Source organism: Crassostrea angulata, chromosome 2 (genome assembly GCF_025612915.1).
Source record: "Crassostrea angulata isolate pt1a10 chromosome 2, ASM2561291v2, whole genome shotgun sequence".
NCBI classification, from domain to species: domain Eukaryota; kingdom Metazoa; phylum Mollusca; class Bivalvia; order Ostreida; family Ostreidae; genus Magallana; species Magallana angulata.
The window spans coordinates 41,033,673-41,050,393 of record NC_069112.1 but is presented as its reverse complement, the minus strand read 5'-3'; the positions used below and the strand labels follow the sequence as shown (position 1 = coordinate 41,050,393).

Genomic DNA, 16,721 nt, shown 5'->3' with positions numbered 1-16,721 from the left:
CTTTAAAATCCAAGAACAGCAACAGTAAGAAATCGCAATGCTTGCATTATTAGTATTTACTATTTATATCTATAAAAAGGAAGATAGAAAAGTAACACAGCACCTTTTAATCTCTCACCGAAAGAAAAATTACAGAAATTCTGCAATTGCATTGGTCTCGAGGAAAAAAATATCATGCAATCCTATGGCTGGTTTTTTTCATTCTTAATCTTCCTTATCAATACAACGCCCCTTTAAAGAAGTACCCTTTAACCTTTACATATTTAAAATCACTTTATTCTTTAAATATCCTCAGTTTTTAGAGAGATCTGAGAATACCAAGCCTACAGTATTCTAAGATGTACTTTCTGTTTAGTCATTTGCTGTGTCTCCTTGGTGTCCTGTCCATGTTGTCCAGTATGTTAGAAGTAACAGAGGCGTATGGTGAGTTAATGTTTTAGCTTACTTTATATCAAAATAGTTACTTTTGATCAAGATCAATCTTATTTTCCAGAATTAAATAATTATGTTAACTTTTTACTTGGGTGTGGGGGTATACACAAAGTAGTAACCTTTTAAGAGAGTTAATATTAGTTTTTTTTTCTATATCATAACGAATTAGACTTCATTCGTTTTTGTCAACACCTTAATGCTCCATGGTGCATGCATGTAAATTAGGAATATGGTTAACCAATACACACATCAATAATATATTTAATTGACAGAGTATATTTCTTTACATATTTGAAAAAAAAAATATTTCTAGCACCGCCGCCACCAAATAATGAACGTACTCAGCCTCAATTCTCAACCTAAGTGTTGAGAACATTCTCAACTTAGAAATTCTTCAAATCGCCGCAACCAACCAAATAAAACAATGTATTAAGTAGTGTTTGTTTTGTTAAGTTCTCAACTCACCAATTTTAAGGGCAGTTTGGTGCAAAAACAAATGATTTACAATTCCAAAAATATATTTCATTATATAAATACACGCAAATGACCATTGCATTTTACTTTTTTTCACCTTTTTTTGCATTATCGTTTTTTACTCAGCTTGAATCGTGTTTTCCCATTACCTAATGCTGCCCCGTGACGTCCGGTGACGGCATCGTTTTGAGTCAATTTCAAAGATTCATTTCCTTTTGTAAACGATTTCGTTCACGGTATATTTTATAGCAATTTGAATATGGAGGTTTAGATACTATTTGATTTAAGATCCAATTAAAAAAGAAAAATACGAGCATCGATATTGTAACTATCTTCATCAAATGTTGAAAGCTTCATACCTTTTAACGGAATGATTGTTTTCAATTGCATGTTTGAAGTTATACCAAGATAGCAAGCTTACGTTTGCCCAACGTTGGCTTATAGTTGTAAGGCTGCCTACATATCGCTGTTGATAGAACGACGTTGGACCAACATTGGACCAACCTTGTATGTATCACTGTTGGTGCATTGACATCGTTCCAATATTGGACCAACGTAGTTCATCCAACGTTGGTACATAAACACTGTAACAACGTTGGGCCAATATCAAATTGATCTCGGTGGGCACGAAGACACTGCACCGATGTCGGACCAACGGACTAAAATGTGTTTTTTGAATTTTTATATAAATAATTATTTTACAGATGAACAAATTATATAATTTTAAAACTGGGGTGTCTTTGAAAAAAACTATTGACTGAAAGTCTTTTATAACTAAAAATCTTTAGATTAATTTTGATTTATATTACATGGAATAAATACAATGGTAACTATGAATATAAATGCATTTAAATTGATTTCAGATTTAGAATTTTAGTTGTTTATTTTTTTTTAAAAATGTACATGACTTTATCATGTGTGTCTATCATGAAGCATTTTACTTGTCTACAGTATGAATTAAATGCAGTATCAACGCATAGTAACTTTTCTGCACTCGTGAATGAAACATAAAATTACCGCAAAAAGAACTGTGATGTCATTTTTGACTAATCCATCAGAGTAACTTGGTCTTATGCTTTCATCATGGCTGCCTACAGGAATAATGTAAGTATGCAGATGTTCTTTTACAAATTTTTATTATATATGGGTGATTATTATACAATAATGTTCTCAAAACTTTGAAATGAAAATTTGAAAGCAAATTAATGGCAATTTCCTTGTATACAGAAATCCTTCTGCTGATGCTCAAACTCGGTGACACGGCTGTCTCCTATATTATTTGTGAAGATGAATAGAATCATGCAGTTTATCGCCTCAAGTTAAGGAACATCTAAGGTAACTGAATTTAATAATATGATAATATTCAATATTTAGGGTATGCATTAAAGACACATTTTTTTTATCATTGACGTGAGATGATCAGAATATGTTAGGGCAAATGTAATTGTCCTCAGTGCAGCTTTGATAGATACATCTGTCGTTAGTAGTATGATAAATCATCAGCATGATATATGCTGATAATATTAGATCAGAAGCTGTGGGTCTTGCGCGGATCTAAATAAATAAGGTCGGATATATACAGAACCCCCCCCCCCCCCCCCGCGCCCCTGGCCTCCTCCCCGGAAAATTCAAATTGACTTATTCACAGTAAAAAAGCAGTAATACTGCAAAAAATAATGATACACATATTAAAACTGTGCACAGTAAAATAGGCCCCCTTCCCGCAAACAAATGTATTGTTGGATTGAAAAATAAATTTAATAAGACACAATATTGTATTACACTTTTTTTAAAATAGTTATATATTGAGGATTTTTTCTGCATTATTATTTTTATAATGTAAATGCAATTCTATTTATATCAATTTATTTTTTTCCATTTTATATGATTTTTTTTTTTTATTTACAGTAGCATTTTGCGAAAACGGGCTTTTGAAGTTCTCTACGAGGTCACAACTAGAGAACTAAACTGGAACTGAACTAAAGATCGTGACCAAACGCATTTATTGTGATTCGTTCTTCATCTGATTGGGAAATGGGATGAATATAGGAGTAAAGAAAATAAATGAAGAAGATTGAAGGAATGTGGAAGTATATAGATCGACTATAAATAAATTGAAAATTTGAATATTGATTATATTTCTGTGAGAAAACAATAAAGATTAGACTTACTGTTAATCTTTGTGAGATTGTTTTATAAGGACAAAGTTTTGGGAATATTGGTTGGATTAAATCGTTGCCCCAACATTGGGCCAACATAAAAACTGTAAATCTACTGACAATGGGCTAACGTCACGACAGCGTGTTGGTGCAATGTTGCGCCGATAAGCAAAATTACATTGGGCCGATGTTATTCTATGACATTGGGCCCACATAAATGATAACATCAGGCCAACGCTGGGCTAATATAAGCTTGCCATCTGAGTACTTGTATATGTGAAGCATGTTCTTATTAGCATTTCTTGAAAACTAGATGTGATTATATTTTGAAGAGAAAAAAGGGCGATATTGTGATTTAAAATTACCTTATCTCATAACCCCCCCCCCCCATTCTCGGTAATGAGCAAACGATCGATTGTACATGTATTAATCGATAAAATTGTACATGTATGTTTTTAAATACAAATCATATTATACAGTTTATTCAGTGTCTATCACTTAATGAACTTCATAATAACTTGTAAGATTTAACTTACAGAAAATATTGCCTTACACAAACCTGCATTTCAATTGCATCCGTATGACAGAAATAATAAAACATTCGACGCAGCTAATGCAGTAGATGGACTAAAGTCTGACTTATCTTGGAAGGGAGGTCAATGTGCTGTATCAGCTTATGGAAAAGAAATCGCCACCTGGTGGGTAAACCTCGGCAGACTTCACATCATCCACCAAATCACTGTGTATTTTAAGACAAAAAATCGCATTTGGGGTAGGGTATACCTATAGTTTATTTATTTTTTTCGAACCAGTCATCAAACAAAAATATTGATATCGTAATACCTGCATTAAACTTTGAAAACAAAAAAACATGTAAGTTGATTAAAATATCTTTAACAGATTTTTAAAAAAAAGATCTTATTAATGTTTCTATATGAGCTAATACAAGCTCTCAAAGGTTTCAGATTCCTATTCAATGATTATGGGAACAAACAAACTTGGCGCTTGTGCAAAACCTGCGTACTTACAGCATAATTTTTCATGGTTTTAAATGAAATCAGGAGAATATTTAGAAATTATGTGTTCAGACAGACCATTTCACTTAGTAATCAGTCAATGATCGCGGAAATGGGAGAATCAATTAAATGTTAAAGTATGACACTTAAGCGGTGCTTGAAGTGAATAATTACATTTGTACAGATTATCTAATTATTTTTGTAATAGTATATATCCTTTGCAGATAACACAAACAACGCTACATCCACCTTTCTAGGATTTTCACTCTACGTTTCCAAAACAACAGATAGATTGCAAGGAAAATTATGTTTCAAGGATAATAACTTTAACAGAAGCACTATTCCTGCAGTGTTTAGCACAATATGTTATGTACAAGGACAATATGTCATCTACTACAACGAGAGATTGAAAGGGGTTACCTATCCTAGCGATTATAATTCAGACGCTGAAAATGATTTATGTGAAGTCGAGGTGTATGGTAAGATATGCTTACTGTGGCTACTGTGGTTACTATAGTCTGGCGTGGCTTCCTCTTAAAGAAAACCGAAGTGTTATTTAATTTGTAATTCTAGGAATATGATTAGTTGTAATCTTTTTCTCAAATCGCAATTCTCAAACATACATCTGGTTAGAAAACATTCAGTGTCTCAACTGGCTACTTTAAATTTTGTTTTTATCCACTGCTATTTCTGGAAATTTACTCTACATTTTTTTCTGCTATTTTAAAAGATCAGTTCAAAATACATGTATATTTACCACAGAATATGTTAGTAAATACATATTTGGCAATTAAACGCAAATTTCAAATCCCCATTGAACGTTTTGATTAAATAGTAATGGAAAAGAATAATTTACATTATGTGTGAGAAAATTAAAACTGTTCCAATTTGTTTTCAATAGGATTACTGACTAATTTATTTCTTTTAGGTTCAATTATTAATGAAAAAAGTGCATCTTCAGATGATTAACGTTTCAAAAAACTCTTTCGTTTAAAATCATTTTTATAACCTTCTCTAAGATGTCTTTTTTTGGGAGGGGAGGTGGGGTTACAACATAAATATATATTGTGAACGGTAGTCATTTTAAGATACATTGCTTTTTTAGCTATTAAATTTGCTGCTGTTTCATTTGTTATAAAATATTTTTTTTTAAACAATTTGATTTTCTGTTCATTACAATTTTTTAAAGTTAAAATCACCTCATACAAACCTCATATTAAATATAGTTTGGTTAGTGATTTTTAAGTCCAGTGTGCATCAGCGCATGATATAATTATATACAAACGAAAATAATTTATACACACGACATAAAAGTAAAATTATAATCAATTATTTTGAGATACATCTGCAATAAAAGCGTTTGTTGTAGGTTGTCCGGTACAAACGACTCATTGCGATGTGTTTGACACAGTTGAATGTGTCTGTCTTGCCTGTAAACCTGGTTACCTTGGTGACACGTGTGAAGGAGGTAAATTCTTATTTATATTTATTTTTCGTAATGCCGTTCATATTTAAATACATGGTGTACTACTACATTCATGGTGTACTACTTTAGCAGTTTAAAAGATGTATTTACTACTTATGAATTCGGGTATTCTTGCTCAACGCATGCAATACACTATTAAACAGTGTATACAATTTACGCTTTTAATAGCAAAAAAACCCCCCAAAAAAAACAAAAATGAAAAAAAAGACATTAGCAAGCGCACATATCCAAATACATGATTAATCTCCACGTGAAAGGTAATATGTCGTCTAGCTCATATAACTATTTTGATTGATATAGAAACATAAACTATTTTCAAAAATCGACGTTGCAAATAGAATGAATATGATCACAAGTAAAAATAAGCAATGTTCAATCGTAATGCCATACAATCATATATCATGTATTGATTATTTATTTACAAAGTAAATGATGCATTTTAGATGATCAAAATGTTGAATGCTTAGTTGAATATGTTATACAATGCTAATGTTATTGCAATGGTATCTTAAATAATCTTATTTGCTCATTCAAAATGATCATAATACATTGCATCCATAATTTTTTTTCTTCATGAACTTAAAATACATCTTTCCAAATAAGTCTGATTGTGTATATATTCATCTACGCCATGTAACCTAACCTTAATTAAAAAAAAAAAAAAACAACAATAAAAGCAAATTTGAAAGAAAAACCCTTCAAACCAGCTTTATTTTTTTTTTAGTTTGTGGGATTTTTGGTATTAATTGAACGAATGTCATGGTGTATTTATCTGATGTAAGACTTTACATTTTAAATCACGTACATAAATTTTTTATTCAAAATTGTTATAGAATTTTCAACTAATGTCAAAATAAATAACTGGACTCATGCACTGCAAGGTATGATCGGTGGACTCAGTGTCTCTGTTCTGATCACCGTTGTACTTATTCTCTATATTGTACAGACAAGGTAAAATACGATATCAATATTGTGAATTTTATTTTATTTTGATATTAAAATTTATCAATTTGAAACCAATTATAACTGTGATTTATTTCTTACGTAATTTTAGAATTTCAATGAGAAGGAACCCTACAATATTGAATGCAATAGAATCAAGGAATGGCGCCAACTCAGCCAACACATGTGTTACTGGAAGCAATTATACTGTGAATAGTTACACTGAGCTCGGATGGTCCAGGATCACTGACCCATATTATACGATCCAAGAGATGACTGGTGTAGTTTAAAACTTATTCTTTAAAACAATCGAAAGTTTTTCAAGTCATTTGCCCTTAGAAAAGTTAAAAATCGAAGGAAATTGAAGAATAATTATAATTTCAGCAAATGTACAGGTATTTTTTAAATTGATTTGGATGTTTTTGATTAATCAAAGCATAAACGCAAAAATATTTCTGATATTTTGAGAAAGATTATATTGTACTCAATTTTCTTGCAACGCAAATAAACTGATATTTGTGATTTGGTTACAAAAAAACTACAGACCAATTAGAATTTTAATTGATGTTTAGCTCATGTTATTAATGTATATAACTGTTTTTGTATTTTTAAAATAACGAAAAATATCATAGTACTAAAACTACACTAATTTATTTTATTACAGTAACCAATTAATAATGTATGTCAAAAAAGATGAAAATTCCCTTTATTATATATTTTGGAGAGTGTGCACATTAGAAAACATGAAACAATGAATCAGTTGATAACTGTAAATTGAAATGTATGTTTTATGTTATAGACTTTTGAATATTTGCTTTCATCAAAAATGATAATAACGATACATGAGTATGAGTTCTGAAATATAATAAAGTCGTTTTTTTTTCATGTGCTGCATTTTTATTTAGTGTTCATTGAGATTATCAAATATCAATTAAATATAATGATGTGTGCGTTCATTATCTTAATTGTTAATTTAATTCCATATTTTAGCCTACTTTTTACAATTTGTTAAAAAAAAGAAAATAAATAATAAAAATTGAACCATATCTGACAAAATGGTGAATAGCTAAAACATTCTGCTCTATTCTCTACATTTCAGACAAAAAAAAAAACCCATAAAAGTCTTAGGTGTAGATTTTACGTCCCTTTTTCTGTTTATTTATTTATTTATTTTTTTTTAATTTTTGTTTGTCTTTGTTTTGTTGCTATTCAGAAATATTGCTATTTTTATTGGTTTATATGATTTGGTACATGCACATGCGCCTGAAAAGGATAATGTTCACCAAGCCCGAAGGTCGAAAAAATAATGCATTTCTAGGTAAGCTACATTAATTCATCGTACCAATCGAAGAAAACTGCAAAAAATTGATTTCTTTTTATGATTCAATGACAAATTGTTACTGTCATTTCATACAGAATGTTATCTTGCGAGGAAAATTTTAAGGTGTCAAAACATGACTGAGGCGAATTAAAATCCCAAATCCCCTTTGAATTGTTTCCGCCTTGGACAGAGACTGATTTTTGATGAATAAAAATAAATGTGTAAGACGTCTGTTGTTCCATTATTGTAATAATACGAGGTGCTTTAAGATATCGATGCTTGTTGTTGCCGGAGTAGGGTAAAAAAAAAACCACCTGAGCTCGTTTTCAATCGCATGTGTAACTTCGACGTAAACAAACAATCTTGCCTTTTTTTTGGAGCGGGGTTATTAAAATGCATATCAAATCTTATTCTAAGAAATACTCAGGGGAAGCTTTACATAACCTTGATTGGAACTTAAAATCTGTATCAAAGGTTGCATTGTTTTTGTTAAATATATTTAGAGATATTCAATTATGTTAAGAGTGACACCTGCACTAAGCATAGGATTGAAGTCAACATTAAACACAGACAAATCGCGAAATTTCTTTACATAACAGAAATGATAATAACCTATTGTAGCGTTTTGGAAAATCCCAATCTATTTTTGAAAAATGAGAACATCTAATGGCATACTTATCTCGTAAGTCAAGTGGAGGCGAATATAAGTTTGAATTTTATCATTACAATATCAGTCAATTAGAGGGCTAGGAATTAATCAATCATGTCATGTGATAACGAACAGTGTTCAAAATCGGACATCTAAAATAATTACAAGTATTATCAGGTGCCATGGAGGAGTAAGATTCATCTGCTGACTGGTCACATCCGCCGTAATTATTCGCAATATTAAAATCAATGTCCATGGACACAGATTGATTTTAAATACACCTTTTATCTTATCAATTATTTGCAGCATATCTTTAACGTGTCGTCTGCTGCTAATGTCGTTACATACCATAACACACAAAATGAAAAAAAAAGTGATGAAATGTTATACATGTATATACATATAACATGCTTCTATGCTGCGATTTTATCAAAATGCGTGTGCATCTAATTTATCAGGATCGAAATTGAATGAATATAAAAGTTTAAAGAACAAATTGAGGTCAGTTTGTGACTAATGATTCTTTGAGTACATTACCTTCTTATAAATACTACTATCTATTCAACTACAGGTATATTTAACTTCATGTATCAATCCAACAAATCTACAGAAATTGATATCTCTTTTAAGATGATTTCATTATTCTCTTTGTTTCATTCATACCTCTAAGTTTTGAATGAATAATGACACCCTTTTATTCTGTTGAATCAATGAAGAATGATAGACAATATGGTAGTTTCTTTTCAATCAGCTGTGTAGTTGTTAGTCATAAGTGCTTAATTTTAAAACTCTGAAACTAATGACAGAACTGAAGTATAATTACATCAATCTATAACTATGAGCTTCATGGACAAATCAAAGTTTAATAAGTTGACCCGAAAATTATTAAAGATAGCAAGTGACACTCATATATTTTAAAATGTTCAGGTTAGGTTAATATTTCATTTGATGAAACAAAACGACAAAATCGCACGAATAGGAACTCGTATAATTTAAGGAGTATACTGTTGCGACAGCCGTCGTGTGTCCAATCAGTCACTCAATAAAGAACAATAAGTATTTACAGTCTTTATAAATGGCTTACTCATATCGGGTAATTTGTCACAGGACACAGGTGTACTTCAGCGAAGTAAACGCATTTTCATGTTGTTGTCCCTAAATACAGACTGTCCTTTTCGTGTCAAATCTGTCAGCGGTGCTGAAATTGCTGAAAAGTTAGGTATAATTCTTCTATAAAACCCAACAAGTCCGAAGAATGACCTAACCTGTCTCGTAGTGGTAGGTGTTCAAAACTCTTGGATAGCAGCGACTTTCTTGATCGTAGAGTAGGACAACTGATGCGACTTAAGCTTCTGACTTGCGTAAAAAACGAGTTTCTTCACTCCATCTACCTCTTACTAAAGCACCGCTCCAAAACCTGCATTTGACTGCAATATAAATGGTTTTATAGTAAAGAAATAGAACAACCCGAGTATAGTCCATTACTGACTAATACCTGAAGTGACAAAATTTGAGGCACCAAAAAGGATATGAACATAAAACAAAAACAAGAGGTACCCTACAGAAAAATGTATGCATTCATAAATCTGTTGATTGTGACATATTTATACTACTATAATAATAAAATAATTGACTCGAGTTTGGTCTTTAATACCGAGAAATCGGAAGAAAATTTTCTTTTGTTTTATATATTTTATAAACATTTGATTACATGCAAAAAGGTTATATTATATTTGTTAGGAGAGTGAAGATAGAATGTTATATCGTAAAAATGAATAATGTCCCATGAACCCAGTTTTACATAGTAAATACGTGTACGTTGGTGAAAAGGTGTTGATTCTTCCATTCTATGGATTAAAATATTTAGTTGAAAGGTATTTGCAGTCTCAAAAAGGTTTTTTTTTTTTGTGATGAATTCGACTGTTATTTTCAAGGCAACTCCAAAATCGTTCCAGAGCGATTTTGCAATTTTCAGTTACAATACGGATATAAGGGAGGCATTCTAACTGTGGTGAGGGCCTTTCCCGAGACGCAGTTAGATTATTCAAACTAAGGAAAGTGTAGTAAAATTAATAGCATTATTGAAGGCTTATAGCTTTGTTATGTAAATGTCAATAACAAGGTGTGTCAATGTACATATTTCGTAAATATCCAATATGCAATGTCAACCCGTGCACGCACGGGTCAAAGTCTATTACACATTATAAGACGTTGACCTATTTGCGAAAGCTGGCTATCCAATAGCAGTTCATACTTTCAAAATCATGTTTTTGATACTCTTGCTAGCTTACTTTATTGGAACGATAAATAAAACATATTTGCCACGGCGTTACCTACCATTCAGGCACGTAGAATCGGGGGACGGGGGGGGGGGGGCAACCCCCCCCCCCCACTTTTTCTCGCAGCGACAATTTGTTTAATATTTACATATAAAAAGTTGAATTATCATGGAGTTGCCCCCCACTTATTTTTTTGGGAGTATGTAAGAAATTGAAAAATATTTACTCCGCAAAGCTACTGATGGATGTTTTGCATAGCAATGAACATCAGCTGTTTTGATCACAAAACATCAACAAGCACTGTGAACGATATCATTGCCTAGTCGCCTAACTAAAAGTCATATTTTGATAATGGTCTAATTCAACATATTTCTAATTAATAATGGAAATATTAATGTATATTTTCTTCTAATATAAATGATATAGTCGAACAAAGAGAGATAACTTTGAATTTTGGGTTAAAATAGCTCATTTCATAATACAAACTAAAGATAAAAGGGTTTTTTTTTGAAAAATCATGTGAAACAAAAAATCCTTTTAAGGGGTTTTATATCTTGTTATAAAGCATATTCATAACAAAGGGTTTGTTGTTTTCAGTTTGGGGGGGGGGGGGGGGTATGTCTACAGACCAAAATACATTATAAAAAATGCATACATCATTTTAACGTTTCAACATTTTCAACATTTAATTTTTGATTTTGTTTTGTTTTGGTTGTTTTTTTGTGTTTTTGTTGTTTTTTTGTTTGTTTTGTGATTTTGTTTTCATAGGAAAGGGGGTGGGGATGAAGTCTCTGATTAACCGCCTCTTTTACAAATGATTTTAAGAGAGTCACTTATAAACTTTCCTTAATGAAGGTTATTTTTCATTTGAGTTATGTTTACATTTCATATGTGCATAAAAACATAAGTATGAAATCTACAGCTGTACTTCATTTATCTTTTCTTAGAACATTTTTGCTAATTTAACAGGTTTTTTTTCTGCTAAATCAGTCACCTAACATTTTCAAAGATATGTCATTGTAAATATTTTACTGAAGCGTAATATTCTGTATAATTTGAATATTAACTGTACTAAATTAAGGTGGAATAACTCATTCTTACAAAATGGCTGACTGCTGATCAAAACGACATTTCGTTTTATTAAAAGGATTTTATGGACTGAAACATGTATCTTACTCCATAGTAGAGTGGATAAAGTGTCGGACTTGTGATTTGAGAGTCTTTTTCCAGGTGTGTTATTCCACCTTAAACCCGATCTCGACAGTACAAAAAAATGATGTTGATTGAGGGCAAGAACACACAAAAGGGAGTACTAGAAAACTCATTTTAGTAACAAGTCATGTCAATAAAAATTGCAAGCATTTATAATTCAAACCAATACTTGTAAATACGAATGGAGATGGCGATATCTCCTGTTTACCTTATGGTACAGTTTGTTACGTTTTCCTTGTTTTGAAATAGACATTTGTGGAAACAAAAAGCAATATATTATTTGCGTAAACAAGGTGCCATGTTACTAAGTTGTACAACTTCTCTAATTTGATTTTTGTCTTCCTTGAGGACACACGTCTCTGGAAAAACGGCGTCATCAGATATGTTTTTACATATTACCGAAATAGATCAAAGAAATATGAATGTTGTGCTGCAGATACCTCATTTTATGTAAACTATATTATTGTCCAACGTTAATATTAACTGACATGTATAAACTAACTTTGTTTTACGTTATAAAATTAACGCATAATGATAATGTAAGGATTTTTAACGTTATGTACTAAAGCACTACTAGTGTAGCAAAAACCTATGAATTATTGAAGCAATTTTTCTTTCCATTCTTACAAAGTAAATAATTATATGATTTTGATTATTGTCACCTCCAAACTTTAAGAGCTAAATGTACATGTTTCTCTATCTTAAGGAATTTAGACCAATGAAAAATTGGCAATTATTTTGAATTAAACGTATACTGTTTATCAATTAAAACTAAAAATAATAAATCAGAAATCTTTCGTTTATCGATTTCAAACATATTTTATCATGTACGTGTACAATAAAAAGCGGGTGCGTGATATACAATGTTATACATTTACGGTTTTGGTAAACAATTTTAAATTCATTATTTAGATAAAATCATGATTGGCTAATACATCTGATTATGAAAGTGAAATATAATTGTTGAATTTTTTTTACGTGTTCTAACATTGAATCAAAATTAAAGGAATAGGCTTTCTTAAAATTCAAGAACAGCAACGGTAAGAAATCGCAATGCTTGCATTATTAGTATTTACTATTTATATCTATAAAAAAGGAAGATAAAAAAGTAACACAGAACCTTTTATGTCTCTCACTGAGAGAAAAATTACGGAAATTCTGCAATTGCATTGGTCCCGAGGAAAATAATATCATGCAATCCTATTCCTGTTTTTTTTTAATTCTTAATCTTCCTTATCAATACTACGCCCCTTTAAACAAGTACCCTTTGAACTCTACATATTTAAAATCAGTCTATTCTTTAAATATCGTCAGTTTTTAGAAAGATCTGAGAATACCAAGCCTACATTATTCTAAGATGTACTTTCTGTTCTGTCATTTTATGTGTCTCCTTAGTGTCCTGTCTATGTTGTCCAGTATGTTAGAAGTATCAGAGGCGTATGGTGAGTTAATGTTTTAGCTTACTTTATAAAAAAAAAGTTACTTTTGATCAAGATCATATTATTATTATCATTTTTATCTTATTTATCAGAATTAAATAATTATTTTAACTTTTTACCTGGGTGTGGGGGGTATACACAAAGTGGTAACCTTATTAGGGCGTTAAGATAAGTTATTTTTTTTCTATATCATCACGAATTAGACTTAATTCTTTTTGTCAACATCTTAACACTTTATGGTACATGTATGTAACTAAGAAAAATGGTAAACCAATACACACATCAATAAAATATTTAATTGACAGAGTGTATCTCTTAACATATTGGAAACAAATGATGTTTTTCCTTCTGGCACCGCCGCCACACAAAAAAATGACGTACTCAGCCTCAATTCTCAAATGAAGTGTTTATAACGTCCTCAACTTAGAAATTCTTCAAATCGCCGCAACCAACCATATAAAGCAGTGTACTATAAACGTAGTGGTTTTTTTTAAAGTTCTCAACGCATCAATTTTAAGGCCATTTGGAGCAAAAACAAATGATTTACCATCCCAAAAATATACTTCATTAAATAAATACGCGCAAATGACCTTTGCATTTTACTTTCTTTCTTTTTTCTTTTTGCATCATCGTTTATAACTCAGCTTGAATCGTGTTTTCCCATTACCTATCGCTGCTCCGTGATGTCCGGTGACGGAATCTATTTGAGTCAATTTCAAAGATTTATTTTCCTTTATTTGAATATTTTGGTTTAGATACTATTTGATTTAAGATCCAATTTAAAAAAAAAATACGAGCATCGATATTGTACCTATCTTCATCAAATGTTGGAAGATGCAGACCTTTCAACGGAATGAATGTTTTCAATTGCATGTTTGAAGTTATACTTGTATATTTGAAGCATGTTCTTATTAGCATTTGTTGAAAACTACATGTTATTATATTTTGAATAGAAAAAAGGGCGATATTGTGATTTAAAATTACCTTATCTCATACCCCCCATCCTCGGTAATGAGCAAACGATCGATTGTACATGTATTAATCCATAAATTTGTACGTGTATGTGTTTAAATACAAATCATATTATACAGTATATTCATTGTCTATCACTTAATGAACTTAATGATAATTTGTAAGATTTAACTTACAGAAAATGTTGCCTTACACAAACCTGCATTTCAATTGCATCCGTATGACAGAAATAATAAAACATTCGACGCAACTAATGCAGTAGATGGACTAAAGTCTGACTTATCTTGGACGGGAGGTCAATGTGCTGTATCAGCTCTTGGAAAAGAAATCGCCGCCTGGTGGGTAAACCTCGGCAGACTTCACATCATCGACCACATCACTGTGTATTTCAAGACAAATAATGGCATTTGGGGTAGGGTATACCTATAGTTAATTTATTATTTTCGAACCAGTCATCAAACAAAAATATTGATCCCGTTAAACCTGTATTAAACTTTGAAAAAAAAACATGTATAAAGTTGATTGAAATTTCTTTAAGTAACAGATTTTGTTTTTAAAAAAGATATTTTTAATGTTTCTATATGAGCTAATAAATGTAAAAAAAAAAACTCTCAGAGGTTTCAGATTCCTATTCAATGATTATGGGAACAAACAAACTTGGCGCTTGTGCAAAACCTGTGTACTTACAATGTACAACATACATGTAATATGTAATGGTTTTAAATGAAATCAGGAGAATATTTAGAAATTATGTGTTCAGACAGACCATTTTACTTGGTAATCAGTCAATGATCGCGGCAATGGGAGAATCAATTAACTGTTAAAGTATTGACCCTTAAGCGGTGCTTGAAGTGAATAATTACGTTTTTACAGGTTATCTAATCATTTTGGTAATAGTATATATCCTTTGCAGATTACACAAACAACGCTACATCCACCTTTCTAGGATTTTCACTCTATGTTTCCAACACAACAGATAGATTGCAAGGAAAATTATGTTTCAAGGATAATAACTTTAACACAAGCACTATTCCTGCAGTTTTTAGCACAATATGTTATGTACAAGGACAATATGTCATCTACTACAACGAGAGACTGAAAGGGGTTACCTATCCTTGCGATTATAATTCAGATGCTGAAAATGATTTATGTGAAGTCGAGGTGTATGGTAAGATATGCTTACTGTGGTTACTGTGGCTACTCTAGTCTGGCATGGCTTCCTCTTAAAGAAAACTGAAGTCTTATTTAATTTGTAATTCTAGGAATATGATTAGTTGTAATTTTTTTTCTCAAATCGCAATTCTCAAACATACATCTGTTTAGAAAATATTAAGTGTCACAATTCACTACTTAAAATTTTGTTTTTTATCCACTACTATTTCTGGAAATTTACTCTAGATTTTTTTGTCTGCTGTTTTAAAAGATCAGTTCAAAATACATGTATATTTACAACAGAAAATGTTAGTAAAAACATATTTGGCAATTAAACGCAAATTTCAAATCCACATTGAACGTTTTGATTAAATAGTAATGGTAAAAAATAATTTACATTATATGTTGGAAAATTAAAACTGTTCCAATTTGTTTCCAATAGGATTACTGGCTAATTCATTTCTTTTAGGTTCAATTATTAATGAAAAAAGTGCATCTTCAGATGATTAACGTTTCAAAAAATCGTTCGTTTAAAATCATATTTATAACTTTCTCTAAGATGTCTTTTTTTTTTTTTTTGGGGGGGGGGGGGGTTACAACACACACACACACACACACACACACACACATATATATATATATATATATATATATATATATATATATATATATATATATATATATATATATATATATATATATATAAATATATATATATATATATATATATATATATATATATATATATATATATATATATATATATATTGTCTACGATAGTCATTTTTAGATACATTGCTTTTTTAGTTATTAAATTTGCTGGTTTTATTTGTTATATAAGATTTTTTTATACAACACTTAACGCCTTTTTTAAACAATTAATTTGATTTTTTGCTCTCTACAATTTTTTAAAGTTAGAATCACCTCATACAAACCTCATATTTAATGTAGTTTGGTTAGTGATTTTTAAGTCCCACAACCCAACATAACTGTAAAACTATAAACAATTATTTGAGATACATCTGCAATATAAGCGTTTGTTGTAGGTTGTCCGGTACAAACGAAGCATTGCGATGTGTTTGACACAGTTGAATGTGTCTGTCTGGCCTGTAAACCTGGTTACCATGGTGACACGTGTGAAGGAGGTAAATTCTTATATATGTATATATATGTATATTTTTTTTTTCG

At 30.7% G+C, this 16,721-nt stretch overlaps 2 protein-coding genes across 2 annotated transcripts; both read left to right on the top strand.

Moving 5' to 3' along the window:
* The first annotated feature begins 338 nt into the window (after positions 1-338).
* On the top strand, positions 339-6,899 carry LOC128174336 (uncharacterized). Its single transcript, XM_052839908.1, has 6 exons — positions 339-423; positions 3,604-3,837; positions 4,306-4,560; positions 5,451-5,549; positions 6,401-6,518; positions 6,622-6,899. Exons 1-6 carry the CDS (start codon positions 339-341, stop codon positions 6,797-6,799), a joined length of 969 nt encoding a protein of 322 aa, XP_052695868.1. The 3' UTR covers positions 6,800-6,899.
* Positions 6,900-13,279: 6,380 nt separating this feature from the next.
* Positions 13,280-15,797, top strand: LOC128172455 (uncharacterized). The gene is made up of 3 exons (XM_052838253.1): positions 13,280-13,412; positions 14,560-14,793; positions 15,295-15,797. Exons 1-3 carry the CDS (start codon positions 13,328-13,330, stop codon positions 15,585-15,587), a joined length of 612 nt encoding a protein of 203 aa, XP_052694213.1. The 5' UTR covers positions 13,280-13,327; the 3' UTR covers positions 15,588-15,797.
* The last annotated feature ends 924 nt before the right edge of the window (positions 15,798-16,721 follow it).